The following is a 25,454-nucleotide window of genomic DNA, read 5'->3' on the forward strand; positions in this document are numbered from 1 at the left end:
TCACAGGATATTGAATATAGTTCCCTGTGCTATACGGTAGGACCTTGTTGTTATCCATTCTATATATACCAGTTTGCATCTGCTAATCCCGAACGTCCAATCCACCCCTCTCCCATCCCCCTCCCCCTTGGCAACCTCCAGTCTACAGAGAATCATTTCTTGACATTCATTATAACTATAACATTTATTATAACTCAAAAAATGTTAGAAATTGTAGAGAAAGTATAGATAAAATTTAGTAATCATTTCCCTCTTTAAAAAAAATGCTCAAATTTTTGTTATAAATTGTCCTCCAATGGGTTGATTGATATTTAGCTATGACCGAGTTAATCTGTCACATAATACATGTTTACATTAAACTTAGTATGTAATATTTTTCTAAAGTGTGGGGCAAAGGTGGAATACACCGGATGGTGATTGTTCCAAATGCTGTGACTGACTACACCCTATGAGGTGTGATTAAGAGGGCAATGCAGTGACCTCACAGCAGTTGAATATGCATATGCTGCTAACAGTTTACTACTTTCAGTGGATAAGTTGTTTTAGTGTCTAGTTTTCAACGCGCAAACACTACATTTATACATCACATTTTTTACAGTCTGACAGATCAGGTCATGAACCATTTTATTCTAGACAAAACCACCCCTCTGTTTTCTTTTAATAGGCTGCTAGATTTGACTTGCTATTTTAATTGGAATACTCATATTCCATTGAGTACAATGGATTCTTTTTATAGCTGATTTGAGCTGGATGCTGTCCTTTTCCAAATTTGGTATAGGGGTTCTGTTAGCCTCATAGCTGATACTCTTTATATCTTAAAGACTTAGATTTTATCTACTCTAGTACTAGAGGAATTATATGGTGTAGCTCTTTAATTAGTTTTTTCTTGGTTCTTACTATATTCAGGAAACTACTACTTTTCCTGGATTTCAGACATACTAAAAAAAACTGCATATAAACATATACTGTGAGACGCTAAATGCAAACAGACATTTCCTACATCTTAACAAATCAAAGTTGTATATATATACACACACATATACGTTTAAGAAAATAATGCTTTTTCTATAATTTCACATACACTATAAAAAGCTGAATATAAACATTTTCTCATCTTACTAAAGTGGAATAAACGTGTATGTATAGGAAAATATTTTTTTCCAGGACTCAGATATATAAAGTTGAATATAAACTTATAACAGATAGGCACAGAATTTCTTAGTTCACACCCGTTCGGGCACAGGGCAGTTCTGAATTGTTTCATCATCTCAATAATGTCAAAGACACAAGTTATTCCTGTGCCAATCTCAGTTTCTCGCCTCCCATGGTTGTAAAATGGCTATAATTCCAGGTATCACACAGACACAGAGACATGCATCCTGTTTATAGGAAGACCATTTCCTCCTATTTTGTTAGTAAACAATATTTAACTGAAGCTCACCTGCAGACTTTTTGCTTAGATCTTCTATGGCCGGGACTGTTACACACATGCCCAGCTGCAAAGCAATTAGGAGGGCAAGCATCTGGCGTTTAGACTTAGGTGGGCATCAGGCAATCCTGGCAAAGGGAGAATGGTTAATACCAATGGACAGGCAACCAACAGTGTTAGCCAAACAATATTGGCTTATTTCTTCATCTCCTTCATTTCTGTAGTTACATATCCTTTCTCACTTAATGATGCTTGAGTTTTTTCTTTCTAGGGTGCAATCTTTTTCACTTCAAAAAGTTTAAGGTGTTTTTTTGGGCTTTGCACTTATTTTGTTAGAGCACCTCAACATACTAGAGTTGGATGCTTATTCATTCACTCTCTCATTCCTCTGATCAACAGATGTTTACTGGGAACCTACCAGGAATAGGCAGTGCACTAAGTATAAGGAAGTGAGAATGAATCCTCGCTTTGAATTTTCCCTGTTTTCTACATATACTGAAAGAAGTTAAATTCCCTCAGTAAAGCTTTGGTTGCATCCTACAAATTTTAACATGAAGTTGTCTTTTTGTCATTCATTTGAATGACAATCTGCCTAGTGATAATTTGCCTTGATTTCCTTTTCTAATAAAAAAAATTTATTTATTTTTATTTTTGGCTGCGTTGGGTCTTTGTTGCTGTGTGCGGGCTAGGCGGTGAGTGGGGGCTACTCTTCGTTGCAGTGCCCAGGCTTCTCATTGGGTGGCTTCTCTTGTTGCAGAGCACGGGTTCTAGGCGCACTCGGGCTCAGTAGTTGTGGCTCGCGGGCTCTAGAGCGCAGGCTCAGTAGTTGTGGCTTAGTTGCTCAGTGGTTTGTGGGATCTTCCCAGAGCAGGGCACGAACCCGTGTCCCCTGCATTGGCAGATGGATTCTTAACCACTGAGCCATGAGGGAAGCCCTGCCTTGATTTCCTTTTTAATGTAAAAATTATTTATACAAGTATCTTAAATTTCCTCGTGGAGAAATGGATTTTGGCTGAGGCTTTATTTTCTAATTCACTAAGAGAGAGTCCAGAGATCGTGACATATATCTCTTGTTTTCTGGAAGGTCTTAAAAAAAATTATCTAAGTCTTCCCTCTGACCTCACAGCACCCCACTTTTATTCTACTGGGGTTCTTTACATTATGAACCCCCTAATGGGGAAAAGGGCAACCTATGAAAAGCTTCAGTTTTAAAATTTTTCTCCAGAAGGAAATATCTAACATTCCATGAAGAAAGATGATGTAAGATCTTCATATAGTCACTGCACACATAAGGCCTTCCTCTCATATGATCTCTAATACACAATCAGGAAAACAAAATTAAGAATAAAGCCCCTCTACGGCTTCCCTGGTGGCGCAGTGGTTGAGAGTCCACCTGCCGATGCAGGGGACACGGGTTTGTGCCCCGGTCCGGGAATATCCCACATGCCGCAGAGCGGCTACGCCTGTGAGCCATGGCCACTAAGCCTGCGCGTCCGGAGCCTGTTGCTCTGCAACGGGAGAGGCCACAACAGTGAGAGGCCCACGTACCGCAAGAAAAAAAAAGAATAAAGCCCCTCTTATTTAACACACTTTCAATATGAACCAGACACTATTCTAAGGGATATAATGTACACAGTGCTACTAAGAAATATGGTTCTAATATTACTAATTGATAAATGAGATAATTTGGTTAAGTCATTAGCCCTATAAGAAATGAGTAATAATGGTGAAGCCAAGTAAACACTAAATATTGGTTAAATCCTTTCCCACTCTGATTCGGTTCAGAGCTTGCAAACATTTAACAAGAGTTGAATGGAATGGAAGAATCTGCTGCATTTTTAACAATGTAGCCTTCCTTTAGTATGAATTATCAGATGAAAATTAGTTAGCTAAAGCAAATTGGTGCTCCATATAAATATTTATATTATGACTTCTGATTTCCCATAAGGGCTAATTGACCCTTGATGTTGAGAAAAGTTAGAATGATTAATGTCTCTAACACTGCTTTCCTAATAAACCTTTCCACTTTCTTTATATTCATGGAGTTTTTCACCAATTGATTGATGTCTAATAAATTCTGAAACACAAATACACCCCTCTCAATTCATAACATTTATAAGGTTTTTTATCAGTAACAAATATCAAATTCTGGACTCCCTCACATCCACAGTATGAACTCTGATATTAAGTTGTTATCCTTAAATGCTTTCCCATATTCCTTACAATTACAGGGGGTTTTATGTTTTACTAGTATGAATTTCCAGGTGTCAATTAAATTCCAAGCTTCCCACATGTCTTCATTCACTCCTCTGTCCTGTATGAATTCTTTGATGTTGACTAAGGTGTGAGCCACGAATAAAGGCTTTCCCACATTCCTTACATTCATAGGGCTTCTCACCAGTATGAATCTTCTGGTGTCGACTAAGTTCTGAGCCACGACCAAAGGCCTTCCCACATTCCTTACACTCATAGGGTTTTTCACCACTATGACTCCTCTTGTGATGAGTAAGTTCTGACCTTCGAATAAAAGCCTTCCCACATTCCTTACATTTATGGGGTCTCTCACCAGTGTGAACTTTTTGATGTCGGATAAGTTCTGTGCTACAAGTAAAGGCCATTTCACATTCCCGACATTTATAAGGTTTCTCACCCGTGTGAGCTCTCTGATGTCTGGTAAGTTCTGAGCCACGACGAAAAGACTTCCCACATTGCTTACATTTATATGGTTTCTCACCAGTATGAACACTCTGATGTCGGACAAGATGTGAATCAGAGATAAAAGCTTTCCCACATTCCTTACATTTATGAGGTTTCTCACCTGTATGAATTCTTTGATGTAGATTCAGTTGTGAGGCACAACTATAGACCTTCCCACATTCCTTACATTCATAGCGTCTTTCACCAGTATGAATTATCTGATGAAGACTAAGTTGTGTGTCATAACGAAAAGCTTTCCCACATTCCTTACACTTATAGGGTTTCTCACCAGTATGGATTCTCTGATGTCGAATAAGGTGTGAGGGACGGGTAAAGGCTTTCCCACACTCCTTACATTCATAGTATTTCTCATCAGTATGAATTCTCTGATGTAAATTAAGTTGTGAGGTAGATGGAAATGGCTTTCCACACTCTGTGCACTTATAGGGTTTCTCATCTATATGAATCCTTTGATGTTTACTAAGTTGCGAGTTAGAATGAAAGGCTTTCCCACATTCCTTACATTTATGAGGTTTCTCGGCAGTATTAATGCTCTGAGATTTAGTAATCTGAGCGTCACGAATAAAGGCACATTTCTTATTTTCATCACTTATTTTGCTTTCATGAATTCTCTGATGCTTAATCAAGTCTGACCTACTATTAAAGGCTTTCCCACATTCTCCACATTTAGAGTCTTTTTCCTTATTATGACTTCTTTCATGTTGACTATGGTGTGATTGGTACCTGAAAGTCTTACATTCCTTGGATTCACAGGATTTTGCCCCAGTATGAGTTGTTTGAGGTGTTCTACGATCTGTGCGCTGAATGGAAGTGGATCTTTCTTCAGAGGTTATTGTGGCTTGTCTGAAACGTCCTTCCTGTAGCCTCTCCAAGTGGCATCTGATTTCTCTGTTACTTCTGACCCTAGTGTACTCAAGGGTAGAGTTTGTAAGTCTTTTTGTTATCTCTGGTTGCAATGATTGAACTTCGTAACTGTCCTCCTTTAGCATCTTGGTTTCTCTTCTAGACTCCCAATCTGTAAGATAACAAAGAAAATAGTGGGTATTTTCATGTTGCAGGAGAAAGGAAAGTTCTAAGGTAGAAATGACAAACTAAAAATAGTGAATAATGTAAACTCTTAACACTGCATTGCAACTTGAAAAAAGGGTTGGGGGGAATAAGAACAGAGAAAATGAGGGGAGCTTGTGAAGGAGGTGATTCTTTGCCTCTGGTAAGAATCAGAATCAACTGGGGAACTGTTAAAAATATAATGTCCAGGACCCAACCAACTAAATGAGAATCTAAAGGAGTAGGACATTATCTAACAGCAAATCCTCTCATCTCTAGCTTCAAATATATCCAGGTTTTGACTACTTCTACTAGTATCTCTAGTGGCGATCACGTTGTCCAAAGCCATCCCTCATCAAGATTAACAAAACACTATCCTGGAGTATCTCCCTACTTCCTCCTTATATTACACACCCAACAGAGTGGCTGTACTGTTCTTAAAATAAGATAGATCATGTCATTCTTCTGCTCAAAATTCTCCACTGTATTTCCCTCTTATGCAGAGTAAAAGTCAAAATCCTCCTGTGATCTACAGGGCCTCTGAACTTGTCCTCCACTACCTCATTCTAACCTCACTGGCTATCTCCTCCCCTCAGCTGACTCTGTTCCAGCTCCCTGACCAACTGGATGTTCAAACTTGCCAAGCACACCTCTCCTTCAGAATCTCTGCCTGCAAATATCTTCCCTTAGATATCAATATGGCTCATTCAATTACTTCATTCTGACCTCTATGCAAACGCCAACTTAAGAGACCACTATTTTTTTTTTTTTTTGGCCATGCCGCACGGCATCTCAGTTCCCCAACCAGGGATTGAACCCGGGCCATGGCAATGAAAGCACCGAGTCCTAACCACTGGGCCACCTGGGGATTCCCCAAGAGACCACACTTCACAAAACAGGACGCTCATCCCTCTACTTACTGCATTTTTCTGCAGTACACATGTCATTTAATCTATTTCTCCAACATTATTATGAAAACTTTCAAACATAAAGAAAAATGAAAAGAATCAGACAGAGAACCCCCATATTCCCAATAGCTAGATTCTACAATAAACATTTGGCTCTACTTGCGTTTTCACACATCTATCTGCCCCTCCATCCATCAATCCATCTTGCAGACATTAGTATACTTCACCTCTAAATTCAACAGATTATATTTTAACTTGTTTATTTCTGTATTGTCTGCTCACCCTTCACTGTACCTATATAGAGTAAATACTCAATGACTGGTGAATGAATGGCCATTCGTATTTTTTTTTTTTAATCTCCCTCACTGATTGAGGCAACTCAAAGTGTGGCACTCAATGTTTAAATACAGTGCCTTTCCCACTGCACTTCAAAAAAAATACAAAATTCCCTACCAGACCTGCAAAATTCTGTAGAATCTGGTCCCTGCTTCCCTATTCACCTTCATTTTGAGGTGCTCTCACCTTGACTCACCATGAGCTCACTATACTGGCATCCATTTGACTCCCATATCATGCCAATTACTTTCTCATCTTAGACCCTTTCAGGAAATGTTTCATCTTCCATGAATGTTTTGTGTTCCAGGATCTCTCCATGGCCAGTTTCTCTCATTCTAAATATCTTAATTTTCTGTCATGTATCCTGTTCTTTGCCCTCGATCTTTTTCTCAGTTCTGGAATTACATATTTGTTCATCAGTTTATCTACTGGTATAATTTCTCCCTAAGTGGCCTAGAACTGACATAATACTTATTGTATGCTCCATGATATAACCAACCCCAGCATACAGTTCAGTTAATGTTAAATAAACTAATCAGTAGATTAAGCGTATTCAAATGGAAATAAAGAGAAATAAGCTAAAGATAATGAGATTAGGAGAGTGACTTGAGATTCACTTATCACTCCATGCTTCTAATTATTTAACAGGTGATAGAGGTGTCTTCCTGCCTCTGATTCCTGCCCAGCTTCAAAATGCTCTCCCTACATCACTTCTGATGCATATGGCAGTTAACACAGAAGCAAGCCTGTGCCATTAGAGCAAATCTGTTCATGTGCCTACACCAGTGTCCTAGAATATTGACAGTTTTACACAAAAATAAAAATCTATGTAATCCTACTCAATAACAGCCTAATCAAAAAATAGGCAAAAGACCTAAATAGATCATACAGATGGCCAACAAGTACATGAAAAGATGTTCAACACTGTTAATTATTAGAGAAATGCAAATCAAAACTACAATGAGGTACCATCCCATCCTGGTCAGAATGGCCATCATCAAAAAGACCATCATCTCCTGGGCATATATCTGGAGAAAACAATACTTTGAAAAGATACATGCACCGCAATGTTCACTGCAGCACTATTTACAATAGCCAAGACATGGAAGCAACCTAAATGTCCATTGACAGAAGAATGGGTAAAGAAGATGTGGTACATATACAATGGACTACTACTCAGCCATAAAAAAAGAATGAAATAATGTCCATCCATGTTGTTGCAGCAACATGGATGGGCCTAGACATTATCATACTCAATGAAGTAAGTCAGAAAGAGAAAGACATGTATCATATGTATCACTTATATGTGGAATCTAAAATATGACACAAATGAACTTATATATGAAAAAGACTCACAGACATAGAGAACAGACTTGTGGCTGCCAAAGTGGGTGGGTGTGGGGAGGGATGGATTGGGAGTTTGGGATTAGCAGATGCAAACTTATACAGAGAATGGATAAACAACAAGGTCCTGTTGTACAGCACAGGGAACTATATTCAATATCCTGTGATAAACCATAATGGAAAGAATATGAAAAAGAATATGTATATATATGTATAACTGAATCGCTTTGCTGTACAGTAGAAATTAACACAACATTGTAAATCAACTATACTTCAATTAAAAAAGTGAGCTTCAATAACTACTATTATCAGACAAAACAGACTTTAAGACAAAAATTATAACTAGAGACAAAGGAAATATTATAACTGACCATTTTATAATGACAATTTTATAATTTTATAATTACTATATAATGATAAGAAGGTCAATCCATCAGGAAATTATGTAACAGTTATAAGTATATATGCACCTAATAATAGAGCCCGAAAATACATGGAAGCAAAAACCTACAGAATTAAAGGGAAAAAGTGGCAATTCAACAAATTGAAGACTTTAATGCTCTATTTTCAATAATAGATAGGTCGACCTGCCAGATCAACAAGGAAACAGAAAACAACATACTCTTAAAAAACCAATGAAACAAGAAATTACAAAAGAAATTAGAAAATACTTTCCAGTATGAATGAAATGAAAACTCAACATACCAAAACTCGTGGGATATGGTTAAAACAGGTCTTAAAGGGAAATGTACAGCTTAAATTGCCTATATTAAAACCACAAAAGATCTCAAATCCATAATCTAACTTATACACCTATGGAACTAGAAAAAGAAGACCAAACTAAACCCAAAGATGCCAGAAGGAAGAAAATAAAGAGAGAAGATAAATAAAATAGAAAAAAAATAGAGAAAATCAACATAACTATAAGTTGGTTCTTTGAAAACAACAAACTGACAAACTTCAGCTAGAATGACCAAGGAAAAAAGAAGATTCATAATAATACCAGGAATGAAAGTGGGGATATTACTACCAACATTACAGAAATTAAAAGAATTTCTAGGGAATACTATGAACAACTATATGCAACAAATTAGATCACTTAGATGAAATGGACAAATTCCTAGAAAGACAACTACCAAAACTAACTCAAGAGGAAAGAGAACATGTGAATAGGCCTACAAAGAGATTGAACAGTAATTTAAAAATCTTCCCAGCCCATGTGCCTAGAGCCCATGCTCCACAACGGGAGAGGCCACTGCTGGGAGAAGCCAGCACACCCCAGAGAGGGGTGGCCCCTGCTGGCCACAACTAGAGGGGGCCTGTGCACAGTAACGAAGACCCAACACAGCCAAAAAAATAAATAAATAAAATAAATAGTAATAATAAAAAACCTTCCCACAAAGAAAAACCCAGGACCAGATGGCTTCACTGCTGAATTCTACTAAACACTTAAAGAAAACTTAATACAAATCATTCACAAACACTTCAAATACAAATTCCTCACAAACACTTCAAAAAAACAGAAGAGGAGGGAATACTTTCCAATGAATTCTCAGGCCACTACTACCCTGATATCAAAACCAGAAAAAGGCACCACAAGAAAACTATAGATCAATATCCCTTACTTAATATAGACACAAAAATCCTCAACAAATAAAACCAAACTAAATCCATCAACAAATAAAAAGGTAATACATCATGACCAAGTGTGATTTACCTGGGCAATGCAAAGTTGGTTTAATACCCAAAAATGTATCAATGCAATATACCATATTAATAGAACAAAGGATACAGACCACATATCTCAATATATGTAGAAAAAGCAGTTAACAAAAGTATTCTAAAACCCTTTCATGATAAACACATTTGACAAACTAGGAAAAGTGAAGCATTATTCATAGTAGCCTAAAAGTGGAAAACCATCCAAATGTCCATCATTTGATGAATGGATAAACAAAATGTGCTATAGTCACAACATGGAATGCTATTTGGCAATATAAAGAAATGAAGTAGTAGTATATGCTACAGCATGTATGAACCTTGAAAACAAATGTTCTGCTAATTGTTAAGAAGCCAGTCACAAAGACTATGTACTGTGCGATTTCATTAATATGAAATGTCTAGAACGGCCAGCTCTATAGCAGAAAGCAGATTAGTCATTGCATAGGGCTGGGTGTGGGGAGTGACCACTAATGGGTATGGGATTTCATTTTGGGGTAAAGGAAAATGTTTTAAAATTAGATTGTTGTCATGGTTGCAAAACTCTGAATATACTAAAAGCCACTGAACTGTATCTTTAAATGAATGAATTTTATGATATGCCAATTATATCTCAACAGAGCTATTTTTAAGTCAGGACAAAACTGGAACCAAAGTGCAGGGTAAATTGTTGTCTCATGGGAAAGAGGAAGGCACTTCCTTCTTGAAATCAGAAGGAATAAGAGCAAGGGTAGCATGAAAGTGGTAAGTGGAATGAAAATTTGGGGGCTCATGCTGAAACATTCTTACTTCAGATTTCAGGCTTTTCAGGGAGCTTTCCTACCAACATCTCATAAGTGCTGCCTGCCTTCTCACAGTCCAGGTGGGTGACCACCTGCCATGGCCTTTCCCATATGAGTAACCATTACTCACCTGGGCACCATTCTTTTGTCTCCTTGCTGTTAACCATCCAAGGTTCCTTCCCCTGCTCCAATAAGGAGATCACATCTGGCTTAGAATCAGAAAATCCTGTTCAAGAAAGAAAAAAAGGACCAAGTTATGTTGTGAGTGTCTCAGAATTAAAATCAGTCCATTATTGTCAGGAAAGAGGAGTAAGTAAATTAAGGGTCAGAGGAAAGGATGAAGAAGATAAAGTCTGATGGAGCAGCCAATTTCTAACTTCACAAGGCACAAAAAGCGTTCTTTGGTAAGCAAGAATCATTAATTCAGTCAAGCACTTGGGAGGCACTCACAAGAAATTTATAACAATAAACATAAAAATTCCAGAAGGCCAATTCTGAATTCTGGAGGGCAGGTAAACTTACCCAGTGAGATCAGGGTATTATAATTCTCCAACATCACATCTCGGTACAAATCTTTTCGAGCAGAGTGCAAGCACTCCCACTCCTTTTGAGTGAAGTAAATGGCCACATCTTTGAACTTCAAGTCCTGAAACCACAGATAAAAATACACAGAAATTAACGTGCAAAATCTTTACAATAAAATAAAAGAAATCTTGAAAAAGCAATTCAATAGGGGAACACTGTTGGGAAAACAGAATGTGCTGGACCTTTCAACATGAGTAAGTCAACAGCTCAATATCAAAAACAAACAACCCAATCCAAAAATGGGCAGAAGACCTAAACAGACATTTCTCCAAAGAAGACATACAGCTGGCCAAAAGCTACATGAAAAGATGCTCAACATCGCTAATTATTAGAAAAATGCAAATCAAAACTACAATGAGGGATCACCACACACCGGTCACAATGGCCATCATCAAAAAGTCTACAAAGAGAGCTTCCCTGGTAGAGCAGTGGTTGAGAGTCTGCCTGCCGATGCAGGGGACACAGGTTCGTGGCCCGGTCTGGGAAGATCCCACATGCCATGGAGCGGCTAGGCCCGTGAGCCATGGCCGCTGAGCCTGCATGTCCAGAGCCTGTGTTCCGCAATGGGAGAGGCCACAACAGTGAGAGGCCCACGTACAGGAAAAAAAAAAAAAAAAAATCTACAAAGAATAAATCCTGGATAGGGTGTGGAGAAAAGGGAACCCTCCTACACTGTTGGTGGGAATGTAAATTGATACAGCCACTATGGAAAACAGCATGGCGGTTCCTTAAAAAACTAAAAACAGAGCTACCATATGATCCTGCAAGCCCCTCCTGGGCATATATCCAGAGACAACCATAATTCGAAAAGATACATGCACCCCAGTGTTCACTGCAGCACTACTGACAATAGCCAAGACATGGAAGCAACCTAAACGTCCATCTACAGATAAATGGATAAAAATGATGTGGTACATTTATACAATGGAATATTACTCAGCCATAAAAAAGGAATGAAATAATGCCATTTGTAGCAACATGGATGGACCTAGAGATTATCATACTAAGTGAAGTAAGCCAGACAGAGAAAGACAAATATCATATGATACTGCTTATATGTGGAATCTAAAAAAAAAGGATACAGGCTTCCCTGGTGGCGCAGTGGTTAAGAATCCACCTGCCAATGCAGGGGACATGGGTTCGAACCCTGGGCTGGGAAGATCCAACATGCCGTGGAGCAACTAAGCCCGTGCACTACAACTACTGAGCCTGCACTCTAGAGCCAGCGAGCCACAACTACTGAGCCCACATGCTGCAACTACTGAAGCCTGCACGCCTAGAACCCATGCTCTGCAACAAGAGAAGCCACCACAATGAGAAGCCCACGCACTGCAACAAAGAGTAGCCCCCGCTCGCCGCAAGTAGAAAAAGCCCACACGCAGCAAGAAAGACCCAACACAGCCAAAAATAAAATAAATAAATAGATTTTCAAAAAGCTACAAATGAACTTATATACAAAACAGAAATAGACCCACAGATATAGAATACAAACTTATGGTTACCAAAGGGGAAATGTGGGTGGGGGAGAGATAAATTAGGAGTTTCGGATTAACATATATACACTACGCTTTATAAAATAGATAATCAATAAGTACCAACTGTATAGAACAGAGAACTACACTCAGTATTTTATAATAACCTATAAGGGAAAAGAATCTGAAAAAAATATATGTATAACTGAATCACTTTGCTGTACACCTGAAACTAACATAACATTGTATCAATAAACTGATTATACTTCTATTAGGGAAAAAAAAGGAAGAAAACATGGATAGGTCAGTGTGGAAACAAGGATGATCACAGCACACGTTCTTGGTGCACACATCATTCTTTTTTTTTTTTTTAATTGAAATACAGTTGATGTACATATTATATGTTTCACGTATATAACAGTGATTCACAATTTTTAAAAGTTATATTCCATTTATAGTTATTATAAAATATTAGTTACATTCCTTGTGTTGTACAAATCATTCTTAAACATGCTTGCTACTACAGATATAACCTCTCGGCATTATCCTCTTCCATTGTTTATTCCCAGGCCTGGGTGGATAGAGTCCAGATAATTGGTGTCTTCCAATTAAATGAAGCTGTACGTACATGTACATAGCACATGCTATGTTCAGCACATAACACTGTGACCATCTCCTTCCATTCTCTCATTTTAAAAATTTGTTTAGAAGTCTGAAGAATTCAGGAATTCCCTGGCGGTCCATTGGTTAGGACTCAGCACTCTCACTGCCAAGGGCCTGGGTTCAATCTCTAATAGGGGAACTAAGATCCCACAAGCCACGCAAACAGCAAAAAAAAAAAAAAAGTCTGAAGAATTCACAGATATCTTTAAAAATCTCTCTGAACATAGGATTTGGATATAACTTATGTGATTTAATTTCTTAAAAACTCAGGCTCATATTCAATTCTAGCTGTTTTCCATGTCACTATAAATAGACATAATTTTCATTGGCTGTACGATGCCCCATCTTATGTATTCAATGTTCTTATTTTGCAGCACTAGCTTAAACAAGCTCTCTTGCAGTTACAAGAGTCGTTACTTCTCAATAATTTATGCATCTGGTTAAACTGTTCCTGTTACAATAAGTTGTCCCTAACTATACTCTCCTTGGTCCAGAACTACCAGGACTGATGAAGTAAGATCCAGACTCACACTGATGTGACCCAAGATGAGTATACACCACACAAGTTCAAAATGGACCCACAGACTCCTTGGAATATCACATAACTTCATATACTGAATCTATCATATTCCCAGTCAAAAAAAATCTCAAAGCTAAAGACACGGGCAAATACTGAGAATGCAACAAATCAGTGTCAATTACCTTCTTGTTTACCTGGAAAACCCAAGTTTGCAACATGGAATCTCACTTAATGACTCACCTCCACTTCATCAAAGCACAGCTCGAACAAGGGAGGTACAAAATTTTCAGCAAGGGTTGATTTTCCCATTCCATCAGTACTCCTGGTGGAAGGATAAGCACTTATCGAATGCTAAGGGGTTTTCTGAATAAATAGTTAAACATTTGTTGGAGCACAGAGAGACACTTATGGGACAGCAGCTTTTGGTAGCATCACTCATTGGAATAGGAAGAAGTGGGGAACAAGTCCCTTGGAAAGGCTCAGGGAGGCAGGCAGTTTCAGGAAAAAGAAATCCACTGTTGAAATCTTCCAGAATAAAAAATGCTTTCAATGAAGGAGAGAAGAAACATCAGTTCATATAAACAATGGCTTTTAGGATTGCAAAACCAGATCATTTATATCCTGGGCTCATCTAAGAGAAAAGCAAGCTTAAAAAGGCAAAGGAAGAAGAAGCTAGAGCAGCCCTGAGTCACCAGACTGACCTCAGAGTTCCCAAAGGACTGAAAATGAATTTTCCTCTCTCCTCCTCTGTTCCTATCTTCCTGCTTTTGGCAACCGAGTGCGTACACACACACACACAGAGTCTCTTTCTCTTTCTTGACTTGAAGGAGAATAACAAACCTTTGCTTTCCCTGAATCCCAGGGAATCCAACTGTCCATAATGTATTGGTTCTGCACTGCAAAGACCTGGGACCTCTAGGACCAGGCCCTCAGAGTAAGGAAAAAGTAGAAGCAGCACTCCCATTCTCAGGGGCTACAAGGAAAACTGCCTGACTTGAACTCTGGCTGCTGGTGGAAGGAAAATATTCTCCCCTGAGGAACTGTAACCACAAATTAGCCCTCACACAGGTCTCAGCTCACATTCCTATTACTAAAGTGAATCTAAAAACCCTACCATCTATGAATCTACTTTAATGTGGTTCTGGTTTGGCGATGCTCCTGGAAGAAGCAAGCCCAGATGTGTCCTAGAGGAACAACCTTCATCCAGACCTCAAGAATCCATGTGTAGAATTCCAAGGAAAATGACCAAAGAGTCAAAAATAATAAAACAACACAACACTGTGAATGAACTAAATGCCACTGAACTGTACACTTTAAAATGATTAATTGTATGTTATGTGAATTTCACCTAAATAAAAAATTAAATGAAACATGCAAAGAGGCATAATTCCATGATCCAAGAGGCAGGAAAATCAACTGTTTCAACTTTCATTATATTTGAAAATTTCCATAATAAAATGTTGGAGGGAAAATATCACACCTGCAAAAATTTACATATTATGCAGATAACGCAGGTATATGATTTTAAAAAAGGGGGTAGGGTATTAAGAAACAAAACTCCACGAAAATAACAGGTAGATTTAAAAGAAAAAAATTTAAAACTTCTAGAATAAAAAACACAATACCTAAAATTAAATCATACAATGGCTGGAATAAATATCTCTGAAGAGAAAAATTACTGGGCTGAAATATTTAAAAAGAAATTACGCAGAATGCTATCAAAGACAATGGGGGAAAGTATACGAGGTTAAGAAGATAAAGTAAGAAGGTTTAACAGATATCTAACTAGAGTTCTAGAAGAAAAAAGGAGAAAGGACTGAAAAAGGTAGTAATTGAAGACATAATGGCTAAGAAATTTTCACAACTGGCAAAAGAAAGCATTATTCAGAAGCCAAATGAGTCTCAAACAATAAATAAAAAGAAATCCAGGGCAATTATATCAAAACTGCAGAGCATTAAATACAGAGACTATGTTAAAAGTAATTTGATATTAAAGACAGATTGTCTACAAAAGAATAACAGTCTGATTGACAGATGTCTATTCAACAGCAACAATGTAAATCAGAGATGACAGAATAAAAATTCTCTCTCACAAGGGAGGACAAATAAAAACATTTTCAAAAAGCCAAAAGAACAGAAATTCATTAATGTATGTACTTCCAACTAAAGGAAAGTGTTCCCAGATAGAGGGTTTGAGATGTAAGAATGGTGAATGGTGCCGTTCTTTAAAATGGCAAAAATGTGGATAAACTAAGCTAACATTCAATATATAAAATAATAAAAATGTTTTATGGACTAAAAAAAAACAATGAAAGAAAAATACCTGACTACAATATAAGTTGCTTGATCAGCTGGAATATCTAGTTCCTTATGCTATTCAGCAAGAGCATAAAGATGTTTTTTAGTTTCAGACACTGGTAAGAAAAGTATGTTAAAATGTCTAAGGTAACCAATAAATAAACAAACATAGTTTATAACTTTCAAACTCACAGAAGGGAAAAGGGAACGAGATAATAAAATACAGAAAGCGTAGAATAAAAAGCACAAACTAAGTCAACAAAGATATTTTCAATTATGTCAGTAGTTACAACCACTGTATAGACTAAATGCTCTCATTAAAAGATACAGTTGGTCAAAAACCAAAGCCCAGTTATATGCTGTTTATAAGAGACACATCCAAAACATAAACATCCAGAAAGACTGGAAGTAAAAGGCTAGTAGATAACGTGTACACACCTAACAAATAATAAATATATATAGTACATACACACAAAACAAAAAGGAACAGAATTATGACAGATAAACCCTCATCATTATGGGAGATTTAACATACCTCTCAAAATAACTGATAACACAGATAAAAAGTCAGTAAAAATAGAGAACATTTAAATAATAAAACTAGTGAGCTTGATTTATTGGCCACATACAGAAAAATGCACCCAACTCAAATAATAATCATCTCAATCATATCTGGAAGATTCAGAAAAACTGACCACACTGGACTTTAAGACAAGACAGAAACATTTTTCATGAATACATACTAATAAAAAGACGCACCTTAATAGGATTGCCTATGGGGGTGGTGGTGGGAAATGGAATGGAAGAGAAGTAAATAAATAATCAGAACAAGTGAACAACCTTGCCCAGACCAATAACAATGTGCCATGAAGTGAAGATTATGATTAACACTGCACTCAAATCCTCCCCCCATCCTACCAAGGGAAAAAGAAAAAAGAAGAGAAGGGAACACTATGACATATTTTATGAGGCTAGACCAGAAGTCAGCAAACTTTTTCTATAAATGGACAGAAAGTAAATATTTTATGTTTAAAATTTTACTTATTTATTTATTTTTGCTGCATTGGGTCTTTGTTGCTGCGCGCAGGCTTCTCATTGCGGTGGCTTCTCTTGTTGCGGAGCACGGGCTCTAGGCGTGCGGGCTTCAGTAGTTGTGGCTCGCGGGCTCTAGAGCACAGGATTGTGGTGCACGGGCTTAGTTGCTCCGCAGCGTGTGGGATCTTCCCGGACCAGGGCTCAAACCCATGTCCCCTGCATTGGCAGGCAGATTATTAACCAGTGCGCCACCAGGGAAGTCCAAGTAAATATTTTAAAGTCTGTGGGTCATTACTGTCTCTTGTAACTACTCTACTCTCACAGGGGCATGGAAGTAGCCGTAGACATTACATGAATGAATGAGTGCGGCTATGTTCCAATAAAGCCTTATTTATGGACACTGAAATCTAAATTATACCATTTTCATATGTCATAAAATATTATTCTTCTTTTAATTTTTTTTCTAACCATTTAAAAATGTAGAAAACATTCTTGGCTTACAGGCCAGGGCCACAGTTTGCTGACTCTTGGACTAGAGTAACCTTGACAACATAACTTGCATAAAGATTTTATGAAAAATGGAAATTATAGGCCAAGCTTACACATGCTACAGATGTAAAAATTCTTTTTTTTTTTTTTTTTTTGTGGTACGCGGGCCTCTCACTGTTGCGGCCTCTCCCGTTGTGGAGCACAGGCTCTGGACGCACAGGCTCAGCGGCCATGGCTCACGGGCACAGCTGCTCCACGGCATGTGGGATCGTCCCGGACCAGGGCACGAACCCGTGTCCCCTGCATCGGCAGGCAGACTCTCAACCACTGCACCACCAGGGAAGCCCAGATGTAAAAATTCTAAATAAATTATTAGCAAACTGAATTCAGCGATATGAAAAAGAATCATAATATATCATGGCCAAGTTAGGTTTCTCCTGGTATAACATAGTATAAATGATTTTAGAAATCAATTAAAGTTACTAAGCACATTAGCAAATTAAAAGAGAAAATCCATAAGATCACCTCAAGAGATGTAGAAAGGTGTTTCAAAGAATTCAATATTCATTCGTGATTAAAAATTCAGAGCAAATTAGGAATAAAAAGTAATGTCTCTAACCTGATAAAGGACATCTTGAAAAAAACCAAAAATCCAAGAGAAAGCATCATAAATAGAAGTGAAACATCAAAGGAATCCTCTCTAAAACTGGGACTAAGAAAATGTGCCCACATTCTCACCAGTCAATACTGTCCTGGGAGATGGAGCCAGTGTGATAAGACAAGAATTAGCACCAAATAAAGACTGAAAAAAGGAAAACATCAATATTTACAGATAACACAATTATTTACACACAAAAAGTGTCCTTATTCATCAATGATATGATTATCTAAGTTAGATGACCCCAAATCCAAAAGAACCTACAAGATATTACAATAAATGAGAGTTCAGCAAGTTGGATGGATATAAAATCATTATCTAAAAATCAATTTCATGTCTGTATACAAGAAACAATGAGAAAATTAGTCTAAAAATTAATACCATTCACAAAAAACACAAAATATTAAAATACCTAGGAATAAAATTAACAAAAGACGTGTAAGACTCCAATTAAAAAACTTTATTGGAAACCATTATACAAGACTGAAATCAGCAGAGTTATACCACAGAGAGGAAAACTCAATACTGTAAAAATGTCAACATTCCACAAAACAATCAAAGATTCAATGTTGTACGAATTGATATCCCAACTGGATCTCTACGTAACTTGATCAGCCAACTCGAAAATTTATATGGAGAATCCAAAGGCCAGGAACAGCTAAGTCACTCTTCGAGGACAAGACTATGATGGTAGAGGAACATGACTTACAAAATATCAAATATTATTACCAAGCTGTCTTAATTAAGACAATGTGGTTTTGGTGGAGGGACAGACAAATAGGCCAGCTGGGAAAAACAAACAGACCAGTGGATTAGAAAGGACAGAATAGACCAAAGAGCATATGTTGAGATATATATATATATATGAACTTAATTTATGACAGAGTTGCCACTGAAGTACAGAGAGGAAAGGATGATTGTGGAGTAAAAAATTTGGCCTCCAAAGAGAGATTCTTGCCTTTGTCTAGCTAATAGGACAACCTCTAAACACTTGGAATTCCCCAAGTGACAGGAGTGTCTTTATTATTTATGGTGGGCCCCCAAGACCACATATGTTAGTTTATGCTAACGAAACAATGCAGGGTAGGGGCTGGCCATGCCAGAAAGACCAACCATGTAATCAGAACCTTGGGGCTTTGGGTTATGTGATAGCAGCTTGACTTCCAGGCAAGTAGGGAAGGGAGATGCTGGAGATTGCATTTGACCACGTGAAAATGATTCAATCTTGCCTATGCAATGAAGCCTCAATAAAAACTCTAGGAACTGAGCTCAGGTGAGCTTCCCTGCATGTTGTCACATATCAATATTGGGAAGGTAAACTTCAAGTTTTGGAACCCTCCCAGAGTCTATCCTACGCATCTTTTCCCTTGGCTAATTTTGTTGCTGTTGTTGTTCTATCTGTCCAGTAAGACTGCAAGTTTTTTTTAATCGAAGTATAGTTGATGTACAATATTATATGTTACAGGTGTACAATACAGTGATCCCTTGGCTAATTTTAATGTATCCTTTCCCTGTAATAAATGTGACCATGAATTAATAGATTTCAGTGAGTTCTGTGGGTCTTTCTAATAAACTGTTGAACCTGAGGGTGGTTGTGAGAATTTCTAAATTTATAGCCAGCTGGTCTGAAGTGAGGGTGGCCCTGGGGCCTTCAAACTTGCAGCTGGTGTCTGAAGTGAGAGCAGGCAGTCTTACAGGGTTTATTCCCTTAGGCTGTGCAGTTTGCCTAAACCTTTGCAATGGCCTTTTCCATAAATGATGCTGGGATGTTAGTTATCCAAATGGAAGAAGTAAAATTGGGCCCTTGCCATACACCATGGTAAAAATCAACCCCAAGTGAATTAAAAGCTTAAACACAAAAGGCAAAACAAAACCATTTATAGAAAACATTATGGGAAAATATCTTTACTCTTAGGATAAAAGAGATTTCTTAAACAAGACATACATAAATTAGTAAAGGAAAACAGTGTTAAATTTGATGGCATTAAAATTGAGAATTTCTACTATCTAAAGGTTAGAAGTCAAGACAAAAAATGAGAGAAAGCATGTACAGCACATATGACTGACAATCCACAATATTTAAGGAATGCTTACAAAGTATTAAATGGAACGAAAAACTGGAAATATAAAACTCAATAGAAAAATTAGAAAATGAGATGAAATGGTACTTCAGAGAAGAGAAAGCATGAAAGGGGGCTCAACCTCATTTTAAACCAAGATACGCACATTTAAATTCAGAATAACATAGCAATTCACGCCTACCAAATAGGTAAAAATTGAAGTCTGACAGTACCAAGTATTTGGTGACGATATGAAGTAACAGGACTTATTACTGGGTATAAACACTAGAACAACTGGGCAATGTCTAGTGAGATTAAAGATGCACATACCCTATGACCCAACAATTCCATTTCCAGTTATATAACTAGAGAAATTCTTGTGCATGATACCAAGAGACAAATTCAAGGATGTTCACAGGAATAATGACTGTAATATGAAAGAAAAAAATATATATTTATACAGTGGATGGCTATACAGTAGGATAAATTCACAATGTGAATGAATCTCATGAATATACGTTGAGAGACAAGTAATGAAGTTGCAGAAGATTCCAAACAGTTTGATTTTATTTATATCAAATTTTAAAATGACAATAAACATATATGATTAAAACTGTAAAGAAAAGCAAGGGAAAGAAAAACATAAAATTAAGAATAAGAGTTACCTCTGAAGGGCAGAAAAGGGAACTGGATTGGGATGATTCACAGTTCACATGGGGTTTTTAACAATGCTTAATGCTTTACTTCTTAAATATGGGTGTTCACTCATTCACCACACCATAAACATTTTTTACTATTCAATATTTAATAAAAGCAGTTTTTAAACGAGAGTTGCAATACAGTGTGTTAAGAACAGATGCAACACAGGGGAATGCAGTCACTCAGAGGCAGCAAGCATAATCAGGTAAGTGAAGTAGGCTTCACAGAACCCTGAGAAAGTGGTGGTGAGGGATAAGCGCCCCTCTTGTTCTTCTTGTGCCATGGAGGCCAGAGATAGCACTGGGCATTCTGACAAAGGCTAAAGTCAAGTCAGAGAGGGAGCAGAGCAATGAGACTGAAAACAAGTATCAGCTCACGAGACCTTTAGAGGTTCTCACAGGTCAGAGATTTTTTTTTTTTTTTTGCCCTGCCACGTGGCTTGCGGGATCTTAGTTCCCCGAGCAGGGATTGAACCCGCGCCCTGGGCAGTGAAAGTGTGGAGTCCTAACCACTGGACCACCAGGGAATTCCCTCACAGGTCAGGGATTTTAAGCAGGATACATGAGCTCCAATTACAAGTAGAAGAAACTTCCTATGGGAAACGAGGTACAGTGACTTACTTAGATTGAGGGGTATGTGGAGAATTTCCTGTAACATGTAGAAGATTAACTGGGGCCCTGAAAAGGAACAGAACTCCAGCAAACAAAAACAGACCAAGCAGCATTCCAAGCAGAGTGAACGTGGTAAGTTGGAGGTAGAGAGGGAGACTAATTGAATCCTGTGTGTCTGAGGAGCAGACAGTTCACTGGGGTAACTGGTGAGGGATTCTGGGCAAGGAGTAGATAGAAGCGATGCTGAAGAAGTCCAAAGGGATCAGAACAGAAAGGTCTTGGGTGACGGTCACCTCTGCCAGGACTCAACATACCATCTTTACTCACCACTTTACTCCAATACTAGGATTGGTGCTCTAGTAAATATAGAATGTGCTTTTTAGTAAATAAACAATGAATGTGAAAGAGCTAGAGCTTTATCCTGAAAGTAACAGGGATTCACTGAATAAAGGAAGTGACATAACTGGACTATTTTATTTTGGAGGAATAACCTAGAGCCAGGGAGTACGATTAAATCAACGTATCACCCACTCCCACAAAAGTCTCATCTGGCACACAGACAGTGGAGTGAGGTCACAGGGCACGAGACCAAAAAGGAGCAGGAAAGGGACAGATGCAAAGGGATCTGCCGCCGCACTGAATGTTGGGGAGATCAGGAAGTAGGAGCTGGGGACCTCCCTGTTGCTGGTGTAAGTGCACATTCAGGTAAATTTCCATTACCAGCATATTCCCCAAACCCTGTAGACTACATTATACAGAAGAAGTTATGAGGAAGCCATGGTCTGAGAGCTAATAAATGGTGGATATTGGGTAAGACTCTACGCTTTTATGCAGTGCAGAGCCTCTTATTAATACAGTGAAAGGACAATGATCACTCTGAGGAGAGGAGGAAACAGAGGGAGAAATGGACAGTCGAAGGTTGAAGGGCAAAGGGGAGCTAGACTTTCTTCCTCACCCAAATATGCTGAGAATTGATGGGGAGAATGTGGTCCTCTTCTGAGAATCTTAGGAAGGGTTTGGCCAGAATGGAAATTGGAAGACAAACTCACTAAGTTCTCACAGGATTCAGAAAAGTCAAAGAGAAAGGAAGAAACAGATTCATCCAGAAAAGAAAGAATATTTCTTTAGTCTTTAGGGTGAAAAGAATCCTTGAAAAGCAAGTGGACAGAATTAACAAAGGAAGACCTACACTCAGACACATCCAGGAAAAAAAACTCCAAATCTCACATCCTACAAATACCATGCCATTCTTTAAAATCAACTAGGAATTTTACAGCCAACATTCTCTAGTTATATCTCAAACCAGATACCTAAATTGTTTAGACAAAAGTACTTTAAAAAAATGAGTGACTTTCTATTTTTGTAGAGAAGACCTTCTGGCATGACATAAAGAGAACATTTTTTGAAAACTCTGAATCTTAAAAACACACAAAAGATACATTAACCATGAAAAAATATTTCTAAAACCACCTGTAAATGACAAAGAGAAAATATGCTTAACGTATAAACTGACAAATGGGCAAAAGAAATCAGTAGGCAATTTAGAAATCCCAACTGTACCATTTATTAACTGTAATTTTGGACCAAGTGACTTAACAGAATCTATTTTCTCATCTGTCAACTTAGAATAATAATATATTTCATAAAATCTGAGATGCCACTGACTGTAAAGCCACCATTACTTTATATACCACGAAAGAAAAAAAATGCAATCAATGAAACTATAACTTAAAGGGAATTGAAAAACCCATCCTGATTTCAGAGAAGTTAAAATGTGGGGGAAAAATGCATCACTGAATTAATGAAAAACAGTCATAACTGATTCATTGGGTTGTTATGTGGATTCAACAAGATAACACATATCAAGAACTTCAAACTAAAAGTGGCTCAAAGTAAACACCCAATAAGTTAGTTGCTTCTATTAGTAATATGATCCCATTCTGTAAACAAAATTACATACCCACACATACGTGCAGACAAAATAATTTAAAAACATTAATAGTGATTAGCCTCTAGGTGGTGGGACCATGGGCCATAAACTTTAATAACTTACTCAAATTTTGAAATTTTTGCAAAAATCCTATATAACTTTAATCGTTAGAAAGAGAGCAATTAGGTTATTTCTATTTGGAGGGGGGGATATCTAAATCTGAAGGGGGCAGGCAGGCATTCCAGGCTGTTAGAAATCTGGAAGAAAATAGGCTACTGCATGTGACTCTGGAGGGGACAACAAAGAAATTAGTGAGACTTAACTAAACTTATTCTGTTCTTCAAATTCCCTGCCAAATCACGGAGGCACATCCTGTCAAGACTGTTATAGCACTGAACAAAATCCAGGGAAATGGAAAATCCAGATCAGATAAGACAATGTATGCAGGGCAGACAGCCCAGGTTTAGGTTCCTGGCTAGTTTAGGAGGAAACCATCTCTTCCCCTTTCTCCAAATCACTACTGTAAATCTCTTGGCTAGAATCCTGAAATAGGATAGTGTCCTGAAAACAGAGAAGCCCTTCCAAGAAGAAAATTGCAAATACAACTTACCTCCGCCATGACTTTTGATGCCCAGCAGCTCTTTTCTCCTCCTCTTCTGGATTCTTAGAGAAGGAAAAAGGTAGAAAATGGTTAAGAAACTAAGAGACAGCAGTTCCTTCCTGGAGCCCAGAGGAGGCCGAGTCAGAACAAATCCCTACCCCACCCCAGGCACTGAGAGGGAGCCCAAAACCAAAGAAGCCTGCAACCCCACCACCCTCTCTCATCTTCAAAAAGAAGAGCAGGTGACCTTAGGGGCCCAGATGGGAGTCTTGGGAAAGACTCCCAGACTGTGGCCTCTTTCCTCCATAAGAACCTGACTTTGGGTATTTTCAGACTCCAGTATCTTACACTGAGCCCAGATCTGTGGCTCCAAGAAACATCCTAATTGGATTCACCTGTTAAAGAATCCCACATTCCTGTCCTTTAGGCTGGGGACACCTGCCTGGGCCTTGGTGGCCACACGGTGAAAGAACAGAGAAGTGGAAGTAGAAGTGCGTCCCAGCCCAAAGCTCTAGAAACCCCCCGACACCACCATAGACAGCCCCAGAAGCGCCATTCACTGCGCTGGAGAGCGAGCGGCTGCAGCTGTGCCGGTTCTTGGGCTGGAGAGTGCAATGGGAGCGCAGTCCCGGCCTGAGGTAGACGCCCGGAACACACCCACCCGCGCAACCCACTCAGCGCCCACCAAAAATGCACAAAGAAGGCGCCATTCCCAGCTCCAAAGGGCAGAGTCTGCGACGTGGCCACATTGGGCGCGCGCACACCGAGCCACAGGGAGTCCCGCTTTGATAGAGTGCCCACCACAGCACCGCGAGGCACTGGTTGCCGAGCACCGGACGTCTGGCGCACAAATCAACACCAGGGAGTATCTCACGGACTTTCCCCAGGCAGGAGGCCACACAGCTACGGCACCCCTAACCTCCAGACATCCCCAGCCCGCCCCCGCGCCAGCCTTAAGCCACACCCTCCCGTGATGGCGCGCGGCCCATACCTCCCACCCCCGAGTGTGGACAAGCGGCCTGGAGAGCACCACCCTCCCCGTCGTCCTTTATTTTCCAAGCGCGTGCACGCATCTTGGACATGCCCGACAGCCACCCATATTTTAAACTCCCGAAGGACCCCAGCCCTGCCCCGAGCCTCCTCACCGTCCACTTCTCCGAGGTCCTCTCACTCCAGTCTGATTAAATCCGCCCCAAACCAGTGAGCGAGGCAACCTGGAATGCCCCGATCCTTTGCGTCCGAACTCCCGGCAACTCACACCGGCCAGCGAACTTCGGCCGGAATCCGCATACACCGCGGAGCCCTCGGGGAAATGTAGTCCAGAGAGGGAAAAAATCCAAATAGAGCCTGAACCGGCACAACAGTCTTCTCCGCCCCAAGTCGCGTCGTGTTCCAAGCTTCAATGAAGCCCAGTCCTGACCGCCCAGCCGCACGCGAACATCCTCCAAGAACCTGGGCGAACTCACAGGTCGAGGTAGCAATAGGTGGCTGCGGAGGGGTAAGAAAGGGCTGTGGCCCGTGGAGGCTTCTGGGAAATGTAGCCCACAGGC

General features: G+C 39.0%; 1 protein-coding gene across 2 annotated transcripts in view; it reads right to left on the reverse strand.

Annotated features, from left to right (window-relative positions):
• Positions 1-2,265: 2,265 nt before the first annotated feature.
• Positions 2,266-25,454, reverse strand: part of ZNF568 (zinc finger protein 568) — a 167,151-nt gene continuing 143,962 nt past the window's right edge. The window contains exons 1-5 of one of the 2 annotated variants that reach the window (XM_029212254.1): positions 24,590-24,696; positions 23,914-23,966; positions 10,806-10,929; positions 10,414-10,509; positions 2,266-5,162 (exon numbers count right to left, since the gene is read on the reverse strand). In XM_029212254.1, the coding sequence (XP_029068087.1) occupies positions 3,727-5,162; positions 10,414-10,509; positions 10,806-10,929; positions 23,914-23,966; positions 24,590-24,653 (1,773 nt within the window). In that variant the 5' untranslated portion in view covers positions 24,654-24,696 and the 3' untranslated portion in view covers positions 2,266-3,726. Of the gene's footprint in view, positions 5,163-10,413; positions 10,510-10,805; positions 10,930-23,913; positions 23,967-24,589; positions 24,697-25,454 lie in introns of those variants that run through there. The other variant, XM_029212289.1, reaches the window with a different exon arrangement.

This window comes from Monodon monoceros, unplaced genomic scaffold (assembly GCF_005190385.1).
Source record: "Monodon monoceros isolate NGI ecotype Baffin Bay Population unplaced genomic scaffold, NGI_Narwhal_1 Super_Scaffold_10, whole genome shotgun sequence".
Taxonomy (NCBI): Eukaryota; Metazoa; Chordata; class Mammalia; order Artiodactyla; family Monodontidae; genus Monodon; species Monodon monoceros.